The sequence below is a fragment of the Cyprinus carpio genome, chromosome A16 (genome assembly GCF_018340385.1).
Source record: "Cyprinus carpio isolate SPL01 chromosome A16, ASM1834038v1, whole genome shotgun sequence".
Classification (NCBI taxonomy): Eukaryota; Metazoa; Chordata; class Actinopteri; order Cypriniformes; family Cyprinidae; genus Cyprinus; species Cyprinus carpio.
Genome location: NC_056587.1, coordinates 11,905,012 through 11,920,521, shown reverse-complemented (window position 1 = coordinate 11,920,521; position 15,510 = coordinate 11,905,012). Strand labels below are relative to the sequence as shown.

Here is a 15,510-nt window from a genome sequence, read left to right as displayed (position 1 = left end):
TTTATAAACGACCAGAGATCAGTATTCTTATGTTTGGGTTTAAAGATTCCACCCTATTTTCTTTCCTTGGTCCGCCCTTCTTTTTTTTTACTGAAAGAGTGGCGCTCCCCCTAGTGAGAACTAGTTGTAGAACAGAAATTGCAGTATTATACTCTCGACAAATGCAATTCATACGTTTAATATTTACTTTTTGATGCCATTTACGCCATAAATATGCCACAAAATATATATTTGTATGCGATTGTTCAACTATGATATAAAAAAGTTTTAATACCACAAAAGTAAACATATGGACGTTATCTACATTTAGTTAGGAAAAAAAAAACTATCACTCAAGTGTTTTTGCTATTAATGTAAAACTTTATTTGAATTTCAGACATAGCTCCAGTATTCACTTTAAACATGTATCTTTACTTCTTGATTCACCATCCTTCCATGTAAATTTAATTGTGAGAGACCAGATGACTCTGGAAACTTCTGGAAATCCACTTTTAAACACAAAGTAATTCAAGCAAAACATCTGGAACAATAAAGAATATATAAATGGGGCACAAAAATAAAATAAAATAATTAAACACTAAAAGCTTCATAAAGCAGGCAAAGAATACATCTTTGTGTGTCTAATAGAGAGTGCCTTAAGTTGTAGATTTATAGTTAATATGTAGTTGAATATCCACGGATATTACATTGCAGTATAGTGGAAGGTTTTCAGTCCAGAACTGTCTGAATTTAATCCATCTGATTAAAAAGCTTTCTTTAATTACAACAGAAGCGTCCTTAACCTCCATATTTACATTTCTCACAATAGAACTGATGATATTCTTGTCAACATGTTGCATCAAAAAGCAGAGAGAGATTCAGACACACAATATTAACAAATAAAAGACAAACCACAAACTTAGTGAATTTTGGAAAGACAACTGAGACTGATAATGTGAGACAAAATGCACAAATATGACACCGGATGCGCAGTTTGACTATTTACAATTTGGCTGCAGCACAAAATAAGATTATCTCCTAGCATTGTGCAATAACGCATTCCTCAAAGGAAACATTGTACATCCACACATACCATCAAGTGACAAATACTAAGTGCAAGACCATCATATTTCCCTGATGTATTGCCAACTGCCACCAGCACCTCAAGCATACATGAAAAAACACATTCAATCCCTTAGAAGTAATTCACCTTTTAGTGAGACTTACATAGTGATAGTACAATAATTTAATTATAGTACAATAATTTGTTGTTGTTTTTTCCCCCAAGAATAACATGCATTAATATACATGTTTTTATTAACTTCACATGGCTTAACAGTTTCTTTTAAATCTTCAGGTCACATGTAGTATGTGGTTTTAGAAGGGACAACTTGATTAGACTATGCAAATCCTGATTTAGACACCTGGATTGACTGCCTAGGTTCAGTCTAGATTTGCTCTGTAAAGGTATCTATCCTCATACTTGGACTCTGTAAGGAGTGTACAAAGATGCCGCAGCTGGATTCATGCCCTCTGAAGAAGGACATTTTGCTAAATGATGAGGAAAAAAGTATCTTTTTAAAGACCACAGAGGAAAAAAGGGCCACAGGATATAATATTCCCCAAAGTCATTTGTATGTCTGATGTTGGTTTGAAACCTGAAAATAAGCTGCATGTCAAAGAAATCTATGGGTAATATTTTCGAATACTTTTTTATAATGTTTAAACATGTAACTTTGTTCAAGTTTAAGTAGAGAATTTTTCTATTTAGGTCTGAAATATTTGACAAATATTGAACCAAAGGTGCTGCTCAATTCTGCAAATTTCCTTCCGCACCTCATTCCTCAGACCAAATCGACTCATTTCGTTAAGACAGACAAGATGATTGCGTCATCATTATCTCAGATGAACAAAAGGGTCATGTGCATCACATTACGTGTTGGATAACACAAAATAAATTGCACATTAATCCCATTAATGCATACACTGCTGTTAGTGTACAAAAAAGCTGAATGACTCCAGATATAACACATATAGCCACCACTTTCTATGAACATACTTTATCTTTTAAAGCATTCTTTGTGCAATGACGATTTCATTTTCTTAAGCCCCTTTCATTCTCATGCCACATTCAAAGACCATTTCTGCTCTTGGCTATTATCAGTGAATTAAAACATTCTCGGTTTACACCCAAAAGCTGCGATTACAATAATCTAATCAGCAAGATTGGAACCGCTTGCTCAGATCCTACCATTGAAGGTGAAGCCTGAGAATAGTAAAACAATCCAGTCGTAAGCAGCTGTTGGTTCAACTGAGCCATATTTAGAGAGTGAGAGGTAGAAGTGTGGATGAAGGCTACACAGCTACCAGGCACTCTTTACCAAAATTGATCTGACTATTCTGGTCACTAACTTTTTTTTTTAAAAGAAATTCTTATAAAACATTCATTAATTTGTCATTATGAATGATAAGAGGGCTGCCAATGTAATCTGGGGCCAATGGCTGTCAAGTATTGTCTATATAGAAAACAATGCCTTTTAAACTTCTTAAAAGCATCTTTTGAATAGCATTTTATGAAGTCTTCAGGTGTTTGTTCATAATATCACTAATGTACAGGGTACACAGAGTAAAGTGCATCATGCTCCACCAGGGCCTGGAGTACCAAGGGTTTAGTTTATCCCTACTCTATGGGGGACACTGAAGAGGTTAACAGAGCTGGGATGTTTAGACCTACTGAAGTGAAATGAAAAAAAAAAACAGCAAGACTCTACACCCAAATTAAAAGAAACAAAACAAAATAAATTGATAACCAGTCCTGATGAAGCTGGTCTGGCGGGGCTGGGGAGGTTTTGGAAGTTTGGTAAGAGGGTTTATTCAAAACCTATGACTGACGTTAGCCAGCCAGTTTGCTTGTAACCAATGAGGACTTTCTCTGCGGAAGGTCTTGTGGAGTTGGAATGTGATCCCCGGTGACGATGTTCTTGTCTGGACCAGCTGCAGCAGGTAACTGTTTGTTCTTCATCTTTGCCTTAGCCATGTTGTAATCTCCTGAGTCAAAATACTTTTGCTGGAGACAAAAAAAAAATGCATAAAAATTTTATGAAATAAAAAGGTCTTCTTTGTTTTGGCTATGTTGTAAGCACATGGAACTTCAAAAATCTGTATGAATGAATGCCTTTAAAAACATGCTTTTCTTCAGTTGTTCAAATTTTTTTTAACTTACCCCTTTCTGCAGTCTCTTCATCAGGAAGTCGGAGCCACCTGGCTTTTGGCCCAAATTGGGATACTTTGCTTTCAATTTGGCCTCCTCTGTCCGCACTGGGTTTGAGTTTGTGTCCTGGGATTCCTGAAAAACATTTATTGCGATGTTATTAGTGTTAGTTAATAGTTAGTACACTGACAATCAAAAGTTTGGGGTTAGTGAGGTTTTTTTTATTTTATTTTATTTTTTTTATGATTCTGAAATAAGTCTCTTATGCTCATCAAGGATTTTTTTGGTCAAAAATACAGTTAACATTTTTATTTTGAAATAATATTATAATGTAAAATAATTGTTTTCTAAAGCAATTTATAATAAAATGTAATCTATTCTTGTGGTGTTAAAGCTGAATTTTCAGTAGCCATTACTCCAGTCTTCTGTGGACGACATTTGAATCATTCAAATATGTTGATTTTGTGCTAAAGAAACATTAATTATCTTTTTTAAAAAGAGCTGTGCTACTTACAAACCATGATACATATTAGGATTTTTTTGATGAATACAAATTTCAAAAGAAAAGTATTTATTTAAAATATTTTTTGTAACAATATAAAAGTGTTAACCGTCACGTGTTTATATAAATTATTACATCCATGCAGATTAAAAATATTTTTTAAAAGGGGTATGAGAGAAATCTTGAATTAGTTTTTGTGAACAGTATAAAATATTGAAAAGTGGTCTGCTTTTTTATTTAGTCTTACTACTAAGACTATAAAGAGGAAGAAGGAACAAACTAAAAACCAACACTCAAAACAATAAATCTCACACAACAAGACAACAATAAAACAAACCCCTTTCATCATGTTATTGTTCTTCCTGCAATTCCCAGAAGGTGTGTGGTCCTTAATCACATTTCTGGGCAATGTACAGCAAGTTTAACTTGGCATTAAATTCCCAGGTGTTTTTTCTGACTTCACTACTGTCTCTGACTTCATATTCATATTGAAACCAAATATTGAAACTGCTCTGTATCATATGATGATATGAATGCAATCTAAAATAAACAAACAGCATGTCTGGAAATTCTGTCACAACTGAAACTATTCAAGATTCAAGTTTAGACAATTTGTAAACATCTTCAGATTTCTGTCTTGTTGTGGTGTAAAATGAGATGATTGTTTTGAACAGTAAAACAGCTAAATCGGTCTTCACGTCTTGCTATAACATAGGAGAGCAAAACATAAGATAACAGAAGGTTACAGAAAGACAAATCAGGGTTTGCAAAATTTCAAAATCCCTGGTAGCCCTTCGAGCAGGCACTCTTCAGGTTTTGGTAGCCGAAATGAATTTATCTAGCCCGAATTAAAAAAAAACAAAAAAAAAAACACACACATTTTTTAATGGAGAACATTGGATAGGAGACAAAACATCAAACAAAACCATTTTCAAAATACAAATATTAAGGGAGGAATTTTATTTCACTATTTACAGGATATCTGCAGGATTTTAAAATCCTTTTTAATAAAGGCACAAATAAAATTAATGGCGTACAAGTGGGGTAGGGTAATTTCTGGTAAAATATTAAACCATAAAGATTTACAGTTCAGATACAGTTTTACACAAAACAATAATAATATACATCACATTTCATCCTTTAAACCATTTTTAGGAAAAGTCAAATATAGGCTATAAATTATTATACTAATTAATTGTCTTAAATTGTTAAGACTTTTAGAAGGCACATTAGCTTCTTATCGATCCACTGTTTCACATTTACAACTGTACATGTGTGCTGCGTTAAAACATGGGTCGATTTTCGCATTGGTCTGAACAAAAACAGCAGACGGATTCTTGACAATGCTAATTAATTTTCTGCCAATAGGTGAACAAAGCAGCGCTGCACTCACAAATGCTACATTATCAGGCATTATAGAAAAAATTTAATGAAAATGCCCTCAAAACTTTTCTGAAGATAGCTGATTCCTTTCAGAGATACACTCACATAAAACACCCATGCCACGTTTTGACTTTGAAATGTGCAGCGCTCTTATTTACTCAATCAAATGATAGCCTTTTGAAGCTTAATTGTCACATGAATCCATAATCATGCATTCCTGTCTTTCTGTCCCCAAATGTAGGACCTATTGTAGGAATGTAGGAATTATTATTAAGACTTTACTTATTTAATTTAAGGTATTTAAGAATTCTTATGGCCTTAAATTTGATACAACAAAATTTAAGACTTTTAAGGACCCGTGTGAACCCTCTATATTTAAGATACATTTGTGATACATTTCGGTAGTCTGACTGAAAGACACAATAGCCCCAGGATGTAGGGGCTAGCGATTTTGCGAGCCCTGCAAATATTTGAGAACCTACATATTATTTAGGACCTCAGCTGTTTGGTTGCATTTTGAATCGTCCTCCATTTTGCCCTAAGCTAAGGAATCATGTGGGGTTGTGTTTAGACTGAGGCCTCAATTGTAAACAACAAAAAGCATGTTTTAGTATGCTTCCATTATGACTGCATGAACATTTTTGCAAATGACTAGACCATATGTCAACAAGGGCCAGATCTTTAATGCATGTTATGCTGGAATTAAAGACACAGAAATTTACATGCAATTCTAGCAGAAAGCAGACTGCAGATAAACAGGTTTGTAAATCATCATGACACAGTAACTAATTCTACATGCTACACCTTATGAGTCTCTGTGAGTCACAAACAATTAGTGATGGGTCGTTTTTGAACGAATCTTTAATATGACTCTGGAATGACGAGTTGTCTCTGTGAGGGATTAATTCATTTTGTGTTGACCGCACATGCGCAGCATCCAATATATTCTGTACAGGAAACAGAAATGATTAGTTCATCTCTCGAGTCTTCGGATTTGGGTTTGAGTTGTTTGTTTATCACGTGACAGCCCTCAGACAAGAGGCTATGCAATCTGTACCGGAAAAAGAAATGATTAGTTCATCTCCCGTGTCTTCAGGTCCGAGTCGTTCGTTCTTTTGTGACGTGACGTGAGAGAAGCAATGGAAATTACAGAAATTAGATAATAATTCCCAACCTTCCTTACAAACAAGCGCGTAGTTTGTTTTACTTTTACAGTAACATCATTTTTATGGTCTTTTATTTTTATTTTTTACTTTAAATTTTATTTGAGCTTTATAGCTTTTTATTTCTAATAATTTATAAATTTGTGATTTGTGGTAATAAAGAGCTTTAAACTTTATCTGTATGATGGGGAAAATCACTTTAATAATTCCTAAATATAACCCATTACAAAATATTGATCCGGGAAGCAGTCACGTGACAAAAGAACGAACGACTCGGACCTGGATACTTGGGAGATGAACTAATCAACAGGCCTGTCACAACAATCAATATATCGACTTATCACACAATATATGCACGTGTACGGAGCCCCTCTGGTCCCACTTTGTCAAAAAAATAAATAAACTTATCTTGTGGCCTCAAGATACTAACTCGTGGCCTCAAGATAAATAACTTGTGGCCTCAAGATACTAACTCGTGGCCTCAAGATAAGTAAATCATGGCCTCAAGATAAGTAACTCGTGGCCTCAAGATAAGTAACTCGTGGCCTCAAGATAAGTAAATCGTGGCCTCAAGATAAGTAACTCGTGGCCTCAAGATAAGTAACTCGTGGCCTCAAGATAAGTAACTCCAAGATACTAACTCGTGGCCTCAAGATACTAACTCGTGGCCTCAAGATACTAACTCGTGGCCTCAAGATACTAACTCGTGGCCTCAAGGTAGTGAAGTGTCTGACACATGGACCCTTTGTTATTAAACTGGACCCTGTACTGTAGTGCAATGTAATACTTCACATTCTGTGCAATATTCTCTGTTTTAATATTCAGTGTAATATAGTTTGCTGCAGTTCTGCTTCTATTTATTTACTAGTACTGTTCATCACAATCAATTCAATTGTTAATACAGTAATGTAAATCCTGTAGGCTGCATATCCATTGTCCTTTATAATTCTTCTTGATATTTTATAGCATATGTTTCTGAGTTAAACAAAACCAAGTAATTGTAATGATACATAATACAACACTCGGTTAATCTTTGTAACGTAAAGCTCCTCAGATGACATAGACGCCTGACAACTTTGTTGTTGTGATTAAAGTAAACACGCAATTCATACTTTGCAGTCATGTGACTACCATGCAAACGCTGACAAAATGCATCCAAGTGTGCATCCAATCGCACAACAACTATCTGCCATGCAGGCGACGATTGTTTACACCTCAAAACACCAACTTTTGTATATTAAAACTGGCAACGTCCTGTCAAGATCCTATTAATTCATACTTTGCACATGACGTCACAAGTACTGGCTGGGAAACACCGGGAAATACACATAAATACATCCAGCCAGACGGAGGTACCGTGACCTAAGCCTAGAACGCCCTCTGCTGACGTTTTATCATAGGCTACAAGGACATGCTTTTCCAAAATGTGAAACACTTCAATAATTAATGAACCAGTCTGCACACTACTATAGGCTAACTTAAAATCAGAATCAGAAATACTTTATTGATCTTTATTGATATTGATAACTCGGGGGACAATTCTTGTGTCACAGCTGATGTGCACTTCAAGACATTTAAAGGAATATAAATAATAATAGAAGTTGGTAAATAAACAAGTAGCCTATATACATGTAAAAAGTATAAATATATGCTATAAAATATGAAGAAGAATTATAAAGGACTATGGATATGGATATGCAGCCTACAGGATTTACATTACTGTATTAACAGAATTGAATTGATTGTGATGAACAGTACTAGTAAATAAATAGAAGCAGAACTGCAGCAAACTTTATTACACTGAATATTAAAACAGAGAATATTGCACAGAATGTGAAGTATTACATTGCACTACAGTACAGGGTCCAGTTTAATAACAAAGGGTCCATGTGTCAGATACTTCACTATCTTGAGGCCACGAGTTAGTATCTTGAGGCCACGAGTTAGGGTGCTTTCACATCTCTAGTTCGGTTCATTTGGTCCGAACCAAGGGTAAACAATTATACATTGTAGCATTTTTCAGCTTTTTTGGTTCCTTTTCACACCACACTGATTGCTTTGGTCCGAACCAGTTGAAACGAACCAAAATGCAGTCACATGACAACATCCACATCACTCATTGTCCGTGACGTATTTCCTAAACTGCTTTTCGATTGGTCAGAATTTACGTGCGGGGAAATTCCAACATAAGAGGAAAAGCAAGCAAACAACACGGAGACAACACAACTATGGAGAGACGACTGCGCGCTGGTTTTGTTCTTGGCCATAATCTATTACATTGTTTGTATACACCACAATATGCAAACAATACATTTCTATAATGAAGCGCGGATGCGGCTTGAAAACAACGTCCTAATGCACTGCAAACGGCGAGCGGGCATCGCTCGTAACTTCAAGCGGAGGCGTGCATTAATCCACGAGCTGCCATGCTAAAGTGCAAACTGTCAACAAACACTTCCTTATCCCATAATGCACAGCGCAGCTGACTACGGCAGCTGGTTTAGTCCAAAAATTATCAGTACTTTTTGCAGTTGGGTCTGTTCGAGGTCGGATCACGTTCTCACCACAAACGTACCGCTCCAGAGTTCGTTTGAAAGCGTATCGAGACCACCTCTTCAAGCAGGTCTCGGTACGCTTGTTTGGTCCGCTTTTGGTGCACACCCGAGTGCGATTGCTGCTTTCACACCTGCCCAAACGAACCGCACCAAAGGGGGAAACGAACTCTGGTACGATTCAACCGAACTAAATGAGGCAGGTGTGAAAGCACCCTTACTTATCTTGAGGCCACGAGTTAGTATCTTGAGGCCACGAGTTAGTATCTTGAGGCCACGAGTTACTTATCTTGAGGCCACGAGTTAGTATCTTGAGGCCACGAGTTAGTATCTTGAGGCAACGAGTTAGTATCTTGAGGCAACGAGTTAGTATCTTGAGGCCACAAGATAAGTTTTTTTTTTTTTTTTTTTTTTGACAAAGTGGGACCAGAGGGGCTCTGTACACGTGACCTCAATCATTTTTGGTGACGCAATATATTGCCCATTATATTTACATAAAAATTAATGTCACCATGTTTTTGCATTCCACTTGTGTCTGTGTTTTTTGCAGCTTCTCGTACATAATGTGTAGTCGGTGCTAGTTCAAATTTAAAAAATGCTTCTACAAACAAAGTTTCAACTGCAGATATGGCCTTGTTTAGAGATCTGTGCCTTTGTGCATACAGACATCTGACTGAAGTAGGGATTGTGTTTTTCAGCAATACAGTGCACCCCTCATTTAAAAAAATTAAATAAAAAAATCTGTAGATGGATAAAACTCCATACAAGTTATTTGTGAATTTTTATTCTTTACTATTTGTAACTTTGCACTTTTTGTTAGAACACGTTTCAAGTTTTTTAAGGTATCTAATATTTTGACTTAATTTCCATTACCTAAATATTAAAAGTTTCTTGTCATTTAAAAGTGTGTAGGCCTTCTTGCATTATTATGCTGTTATATTATGATTATATATTCAGTGGCAAAAAAAAAAAAAAAAGTTGTTATCGTGACAAGCCTACTAATCAATCAAATTACGCTAGCAAATCAAATTGAACATGGCCTCTTCAAATAAATAATAAGAATCTGGTTATCATAGTTTGCCTTAACTTGACAACATTATGCGAAAACATGAAAAATGGTTATTCTCGTTCATACAACCCAGCTGACACCATCAGGTTAAAGTAGGTGTGACGAAACCGTGAGTGACCGAGTCAACCAATCAAACGCTGTTATTTCATGACGTCTGAGCTCACTAACCAATCAAAAGGAGACTCATGCTTGTGAAATGCACCTCGTTCAACTCATGCAGGTGACAGCTCAGAAATCAAAATTGCAGAAAGTCAGAGATTTCTGTGGTAAAGCTGTCAACGAGCAATAAGCAATCAGTCATTTTAATATTACGCCATTTAGATGTAATGACATGATAGTGGCCGAAACTGACAGACACCACAAGAGACTGCAACGAGCGAGGCGCAGCCAGATTCTAACGCCCACCTGAGTCTCGTCCATCTGCTCCGACTGCGTCTCCGTGTCCTGGTTATCTGATGACATTGCTATTCGGCGTTTGCTGACTGGTTAATCAGCGTGTTTGAGTGTAAATTTAGCCGTCTATTCGTGCCCGATCTGATCCACCCACGGTGTTCAGTATCAAAATGGCGTTCGCTGCAGTGACGTCACTTTGGAGGACGGTCCCGCGGCGGAAGAGCCAATAGGAATCTGGCTTGTCGTTTGAGGGACAGGAGAATCAGCCCGTAGATTTCCAATAGTCGTATCAAAATAAATAAGTGTCCAATGGTAGGCTACAATGATTTTCACGAGCTCACACAATAATAAACATGATATAGGGCAACTTAAACTGTTTAATAATATTAAAATCTACCGATGTTTATTCTCAATAAACGGCAGGTTTTTAATATGTATCATACAAGGAAATATCTTGTAATTACTGTTGACTGAAATAGTAATTATAAGGCCTAGGCCTAAGTAGACTTTATTTACAATACATCAGTCATGCGTTGGCGTTTAAATAGGTGAATCTGCAATCTCCGACCCCAGATGTATTATATTTTCCCTTAACAATATCCATCTGTGTTCAAGGCTTCTCATGCTTGAGATAAGAATGACATTTAGTACTTTTAACAGTGCGTTGATGATCATACTGCATTTTTGAAAATAGCCCCATACCATGTCATAAAGTGTTTCTTAGGGTTTTTTTTTTAATGAAAACTTTATAACAACTTTCATGTCAGCGCACAAAAACATTTTACAAAATGTAGTAGGAAAAAACGGTATGGGAAAAACGAATAGATCACTAAAAACGTAGCAGTAAAGCCCTAGTACACAGTGGCTGTTTTTCAAATTAAGCGCTTTTCTATAATAAAAATGGCGTAATTTTTTTAATTTGCATAAGCCTATGCTTGCTTTTTTTATATGGTACTTACACGTAATTATACAAATAATAATAATAATAAGAGAAGTCGCATTTTGTTGTTAATCTACGCTCGGTTTACGTTCATACAGCTCTTCTGTTTGGCATGACGTCACGGAGGAGTTTATGGCGGGAGTCTCGCGCGCGGTCGGTGGATTGACAGTTTTAAAAAGTCGGTTGAGATAAGATAGGCCAATATATTTGTTATCATCAGTTTTATATTGTTAAATATTAGTAGATATTTGTTGTTCTTTTACAATTTAACTGCCCGCAAAAGTTACTCAAGATCTTTATCTTCAACTTTATCTGGTAAGAGAATTATGTTTTTTGCACTGTTATGTGCTGTTGAGCAACAGAACATTGTTCTAATTCCAAAGGCAAAAACTAACAATCGCACATTATGTTTTTAGATGCTCTTTTTTTGGCTTTTTACTGGTAACGTAAACTGTTGCAATCATCATGGCATGTGAACAGAAACTGCGCCCTGTTCAGGTAAAGATTATTTGTCTCACATGTAAGTTAGCACAATGCTACCTAACGTTACTGTGTGACGCTAAATTAACTGTGGCTTGTCTAGGCTTTTGCTAGCCTTTTCAAACGTTGTAAATCTAACAATATCTTGCTTACCAATTGTGTGTGTGTGTGTGTGTGTGTGTGTGTGTGTGTGTGTGTGTGTGTATAGAAATGTCAGATGCTGCCTGATGTGGTGTCCACCGAGCAGCAGTCACTGGTGCTTGTGAAGAAACTTTTAGCCATTGCTGTCTCAAGCATCACTTACCTCAGGGGTCTTTTCCCAGAAAAGGCCTATGGCCGCAAATATGTTGGAGGTAAATATTATTCATTAAGTGAAACAGGTAACGGAAATCTTGATTAACTTTATTATTTGTTTTTGTTTTTTTTCTTTTCAAAGAGCTGAAAGTCCTTATACTGCGAGAGCATAGCTGTCCTGGTGCTCAGCAGATTGTACAGTGGTAAGTGGACAGTTGACACACAGTCATGTTTTCACATTCCCTCCATGATAAATGTATATTACAATTTAAAGTACATAATACATCATTTGGAAGTATAATCTGTTTGGAGAACATCTGGTTTAAGCTGCACGGAGAGTATCTCACCTCCACTGTTTCAGGTTGCAGGGCTGTTTTGATGCACTTCAAAGAAGATATGTAAGTTTGTGCTTTTGTACTCTTCTGTATTTTTGTAGTTTTCATTTATGTTTAGTAACGAGACATATACTGATCATCACTCACAGTATCCTTTTGACCTTTTTCATCTGCTTTGCTTTATCAGCTGCGCATGGTTCTTCTATCAGTGAGTATTAACTAATGGATTTGAAAATAAATAGTAATCAATTTAAAACCGTACATTGTATGATGTAGTATGATAGCTTATATGCTATATATTATATATGTCTTTTTTTAATAATAATGTTACTCTTTTACTTGTAGATTTACTGTGATCCAGACAATCCACAGGTGATCAGATGTTGTCTTTTTGTTTGGTTGAATGCCATACTTTAATGTTACTTAATCTCTCTTTTAATATAATACAGATGAAATCAGTGCATGACAACCTTGTTTATGTAAGACTTGAATTTCCATTTTCACGTTTCCATCTTTTCTTCTGCTGCAGAAAGTGACTGAATGCTACCAGTTTAAAATCAATTACACAGAGAATGGACCTCAGATGGACTTTGAGAGGTGGCATTTTTGTCTGAGCAGTTATCAAAACTAGTTGATGGTTTACAATCGTTAACTTACTATATTTACCCCAACGTATATAGCTTCCATAGCATATACTACCACGTGTCTGCATACTGACTATATTAATGTTGTGCTTTTGAAAATAATTGTCTGTGTTTCCAGCAAAAATGGGCAGAGTCTGACTAAAATGGCCTGTGACAACACCCAGAAATCCAGTATGCTGCTAGTGCGCAAGCTTTACATGCTGATGCAAAATCTCGGCCCACTGCCTGACAACATCTGCCTCAACATGAAACTCTTCTACTATGATGAAGGTAAATCTACCTCGCTATCTGCCACAGACAGTACCATGTACATGAAGTTGCCCATGTACATTGTTTGTCATTTATTTCTTTTTAGTATGTGATAAGGTATTGTGGTTAACTCAATTTTAATTTGGATTATTTAAAAGCACTTGATACTTTGCAGATCTTCACACAACAAAAAGTTAATCAGAGATGCACAAACAAGGGCCTGTGGCCCAAATTTGGCCCGTGATGACCTTTAATTTGTCCTGCCATATCAATTCACAAGAGGAGGAAAATTTTTTAGAAAATGCCCTTGATACATATCTTAATTTCTAATATATCTTTATTTATCTTTCAGTGTCACTGTGTATTTGTGTTTCAGTGACCCCTCAGGAGTATCAGCCACCTGGCTTCAAGGACGATGACAACGAGACCTTGATATTTGAGAGGGAACCAGTAAATCTGACCATGGGAGAGGTGGTCACACCTTTTCACAGTCTCAGAATGAATATCACTACTGAGCGCAAGAGACTTGAGCCGGTGAGATAAAGAAGCTAGACGTCTAGTGATCTGTCTGGAAGAAAAAAATATTAAATCAATGGTGTAAAGCAGTGATCAAATATTTTTTTTTTATGTTTTTTTTTTTTTTTTTTTTATGTGCGTAAGCAGTTTGATGAGGAGGAGGAAGTATGTGTGAGTACAAAATGGTCTTTGAAAATGTTTGAAGATGGAATGATGTCTGAGACCTCAGTTCAGCAGGTGGGGTCTTTTTAATAACTAGCTGATATGTCCTCTTTTTCTTTTCTGCCTTACCATTACAAAATGTGAGAATTAATCTCAAATGATGGACTTTTTTGCTCGCAGGAGTGTATGACTAAGGAGAAAGTCATCATTGATGCTGGCATTGAATACTCAGGTGAATATCAGACTCTGCTTTGCCAATTTAATGAGATCAGCATGAGTCTAAATCAAGGAAAATGCAACCAACTCCCAGCAGCTTTTACTCATGGTCTGCCACATTTACAGAAACTCAGGAAAACTCACAACAGGCTCACAGAAGCAGCAAGGAGGATCTTGACATCACAAATGCAAAGGTAGCGTTACACAATTCACCACACACACAGGTAAGTTATCAGTCTGCTCTAGTGGCCTGTGTATGAGAGGAAGTTGTATTTAATTATGTTATGTATATTTTAGATGGACAGTCTGGTAAAGAAAACTGCTGATCTTAAGGTGAACGCAAGGAAGACCAGGAGCGGACGCATCTTTGAGCCTCAGGTGGGAAATAAACAGCCCATGGCCCATATCTGTATCTTGTCATGTTGGTTGGACTTTTATCACATCTTTTACCAGTCTAATCACTGAAATGTTTTGAACAGTTTTAAAATAAAACTATTTAGTTTCATTTAACGTGTCTCATTCGGATGACTCTATCATGCAATCAGAGCCAGGAAAAAATGTGAAGTAAACAAATGAGTCACTTAAAAACAGGTTGTTCAAACTTTCTTGTTCTGATTAACTAAATACACTTCCTCTGTCTGCAGATCTCTCAGTTAGAGTTCCCTCTGAGCCAAGATCCCCAGCCATCAGCCCCGAAGAGGCGCAAAGTCAGTGTGCCTAAATAACACTGACTTATACTCTCACTATTTCTAGTACAGTCACATAGCAACATACTAACACATGCTGTTTATTTTTTTTATTAATTCAGTTGCAGAAATGCATTGTTAACAGGTTTTATGGTTCAAGGGCGTGTGATAACTTGAGGAGTGCACAAATAATTTTGTATTTTGTTATTTATGTTAGTTTTCTATCAAATAAATTTATGCCTGGATATGTTAGTAGCATAACAAAATTTTAGTCGGTGCAGCTACAGTACCATGTACAAATGTAATGAGTCCACTAGATGGCAGCATGTACTGTGCCAGAGTATATTGTGATTCCAATAAAATAGCATGCAGCCTTCTTCAGTAAAGCAGACAGTTTTATGGATATACTTGAAGCCAAGTGATATAATATAATAAATAATGAATTTTAAAATGTATGTCCAGAGAAGTACAGATATTAGACTCATCTGAACAGAAAACTAGATTTGGCTTTATTTCCTGATGCTGATCTTTACAGCTAAGCAACGTAACAGCTTCCTGGTGAAACACTGAAATTGTTGAACTGTCTAAATATATAAAAAATGAATCTATAAAAGTATTTATATCTTATATCTGATGTAAAGTTGAGAATAGTAGCCTGAATTTTCCTGTATATTTGCACCTGCTGCAAGCTTCTTGAAGCTAAATCAGCTGTTTAAAATATGAGAGTTTTATATTA

General features: G+C 36.2%; 2 protein-coding genes across 2 annotated transcripts; one reads left to right on the top strand and one right to left on the bottom strand.

Moving 5' to 3' along the window:
• Positions 1-339: 339 nt before the first annotated feature.
• Positions 340-10,435, bottom strand: LOC109070210 (alpha-endosulfine-like). The gene is made up of 3 exons (XM_019086802.2): positions 10,265-10,435; positions 3,203-3,325; positions 340-3,046 (listed from the first exon to the last, which is right to left on the bottom strand). Exons 1-3 carry the CDS (start codon positions 10,319-10,321, stop codon positions 2,873-2,875), a joined length of 354 nt encoding a protein of 117 aa, XP_018942347.1. The 5' UTR covers positions 10,322-10,435; the 3' UTR covers positions 340-2,872.
• Positions 10,436-11,175: 740 nt separating this feature from the next.
• hormad1 (HORMA domain containing 1) lies at positions 11,176-15,212 on the top strand. The gene is made up of 15 exons (XM_019086801.2): positions 11,176-11,507; positions 11,609-11,690; positions 11,881-12,025; positions 12,109-12,169; positions 12,328-12,364; positions 12,489-12,509; positions 12,647-12,673; positions 12,831-12,898; positions 13,064-13,215; positions 13,571-13,728; positions 13,858-13,947; positions 14,053-14,104; positions 14,215-14,282; positions 14,386-14,466; positions 14,733-15,212. Exons 2-15 carry the CDS (start codon positions 11,658-11,660, stop codon positions 14,811-14,813), a joined length of 1,074 nt encoding a protein of 357 aa, XP_018942346.1. The 5' UTR covers positions 11,176-11,507; positions 11,609-11,657; the 3' UTR covers positions 14,814-15,212.
• Positions 15,213-15,510: the final 298 nt, after the last annotated feature.

Excerpts from the sequence above, each read along its gene's own strand:
- LOC109070210 (XM_019086802.2), bottom strand. The coding sequence starts at position 10,321 with ATGTCATCAGATAACCAGGACACGGAGACGCAGTCGGAGCAGATGGAC. Across the intron at positions 3,326-10,264 it reads AGCAGATGGACGAGACTCAG|GAATCCCAGGACACAAACTC; the intron begins GTGGGCGTTAGA and ends AATGTTTTTCAG. Across the intron at positions 3,047-3,202 it reads TGAAGAGACTGCAGAAAGGG|CAAAAGTATTTTGACTCAGG; the intron begins GTAAGTTAAAAA and ends TTTTGTCTCCAG.
- hormad1 (XM_019086801.2), top strand. The coding sequence starts at position 11,658 with ATGGCATGTGAACAGAAACTGCGCCCTGTTCAG. Across the intron at positions 11,691-11,880 it reads AGAAACTGCGCCCTGTTCAG|AAATGTCAGATGCTGCCTGA; the intron begins GTAAAGATTATT and ends GTGTGTGTATAG. Across the intron at positions 14,467-14,732 it reads GACGCATCTTTGAGCCTCAG|ATCTCTCAGTTAGAGTTCCC; the intron begins GTGGGAAATAAA and ends CTCTGTCTGCAG.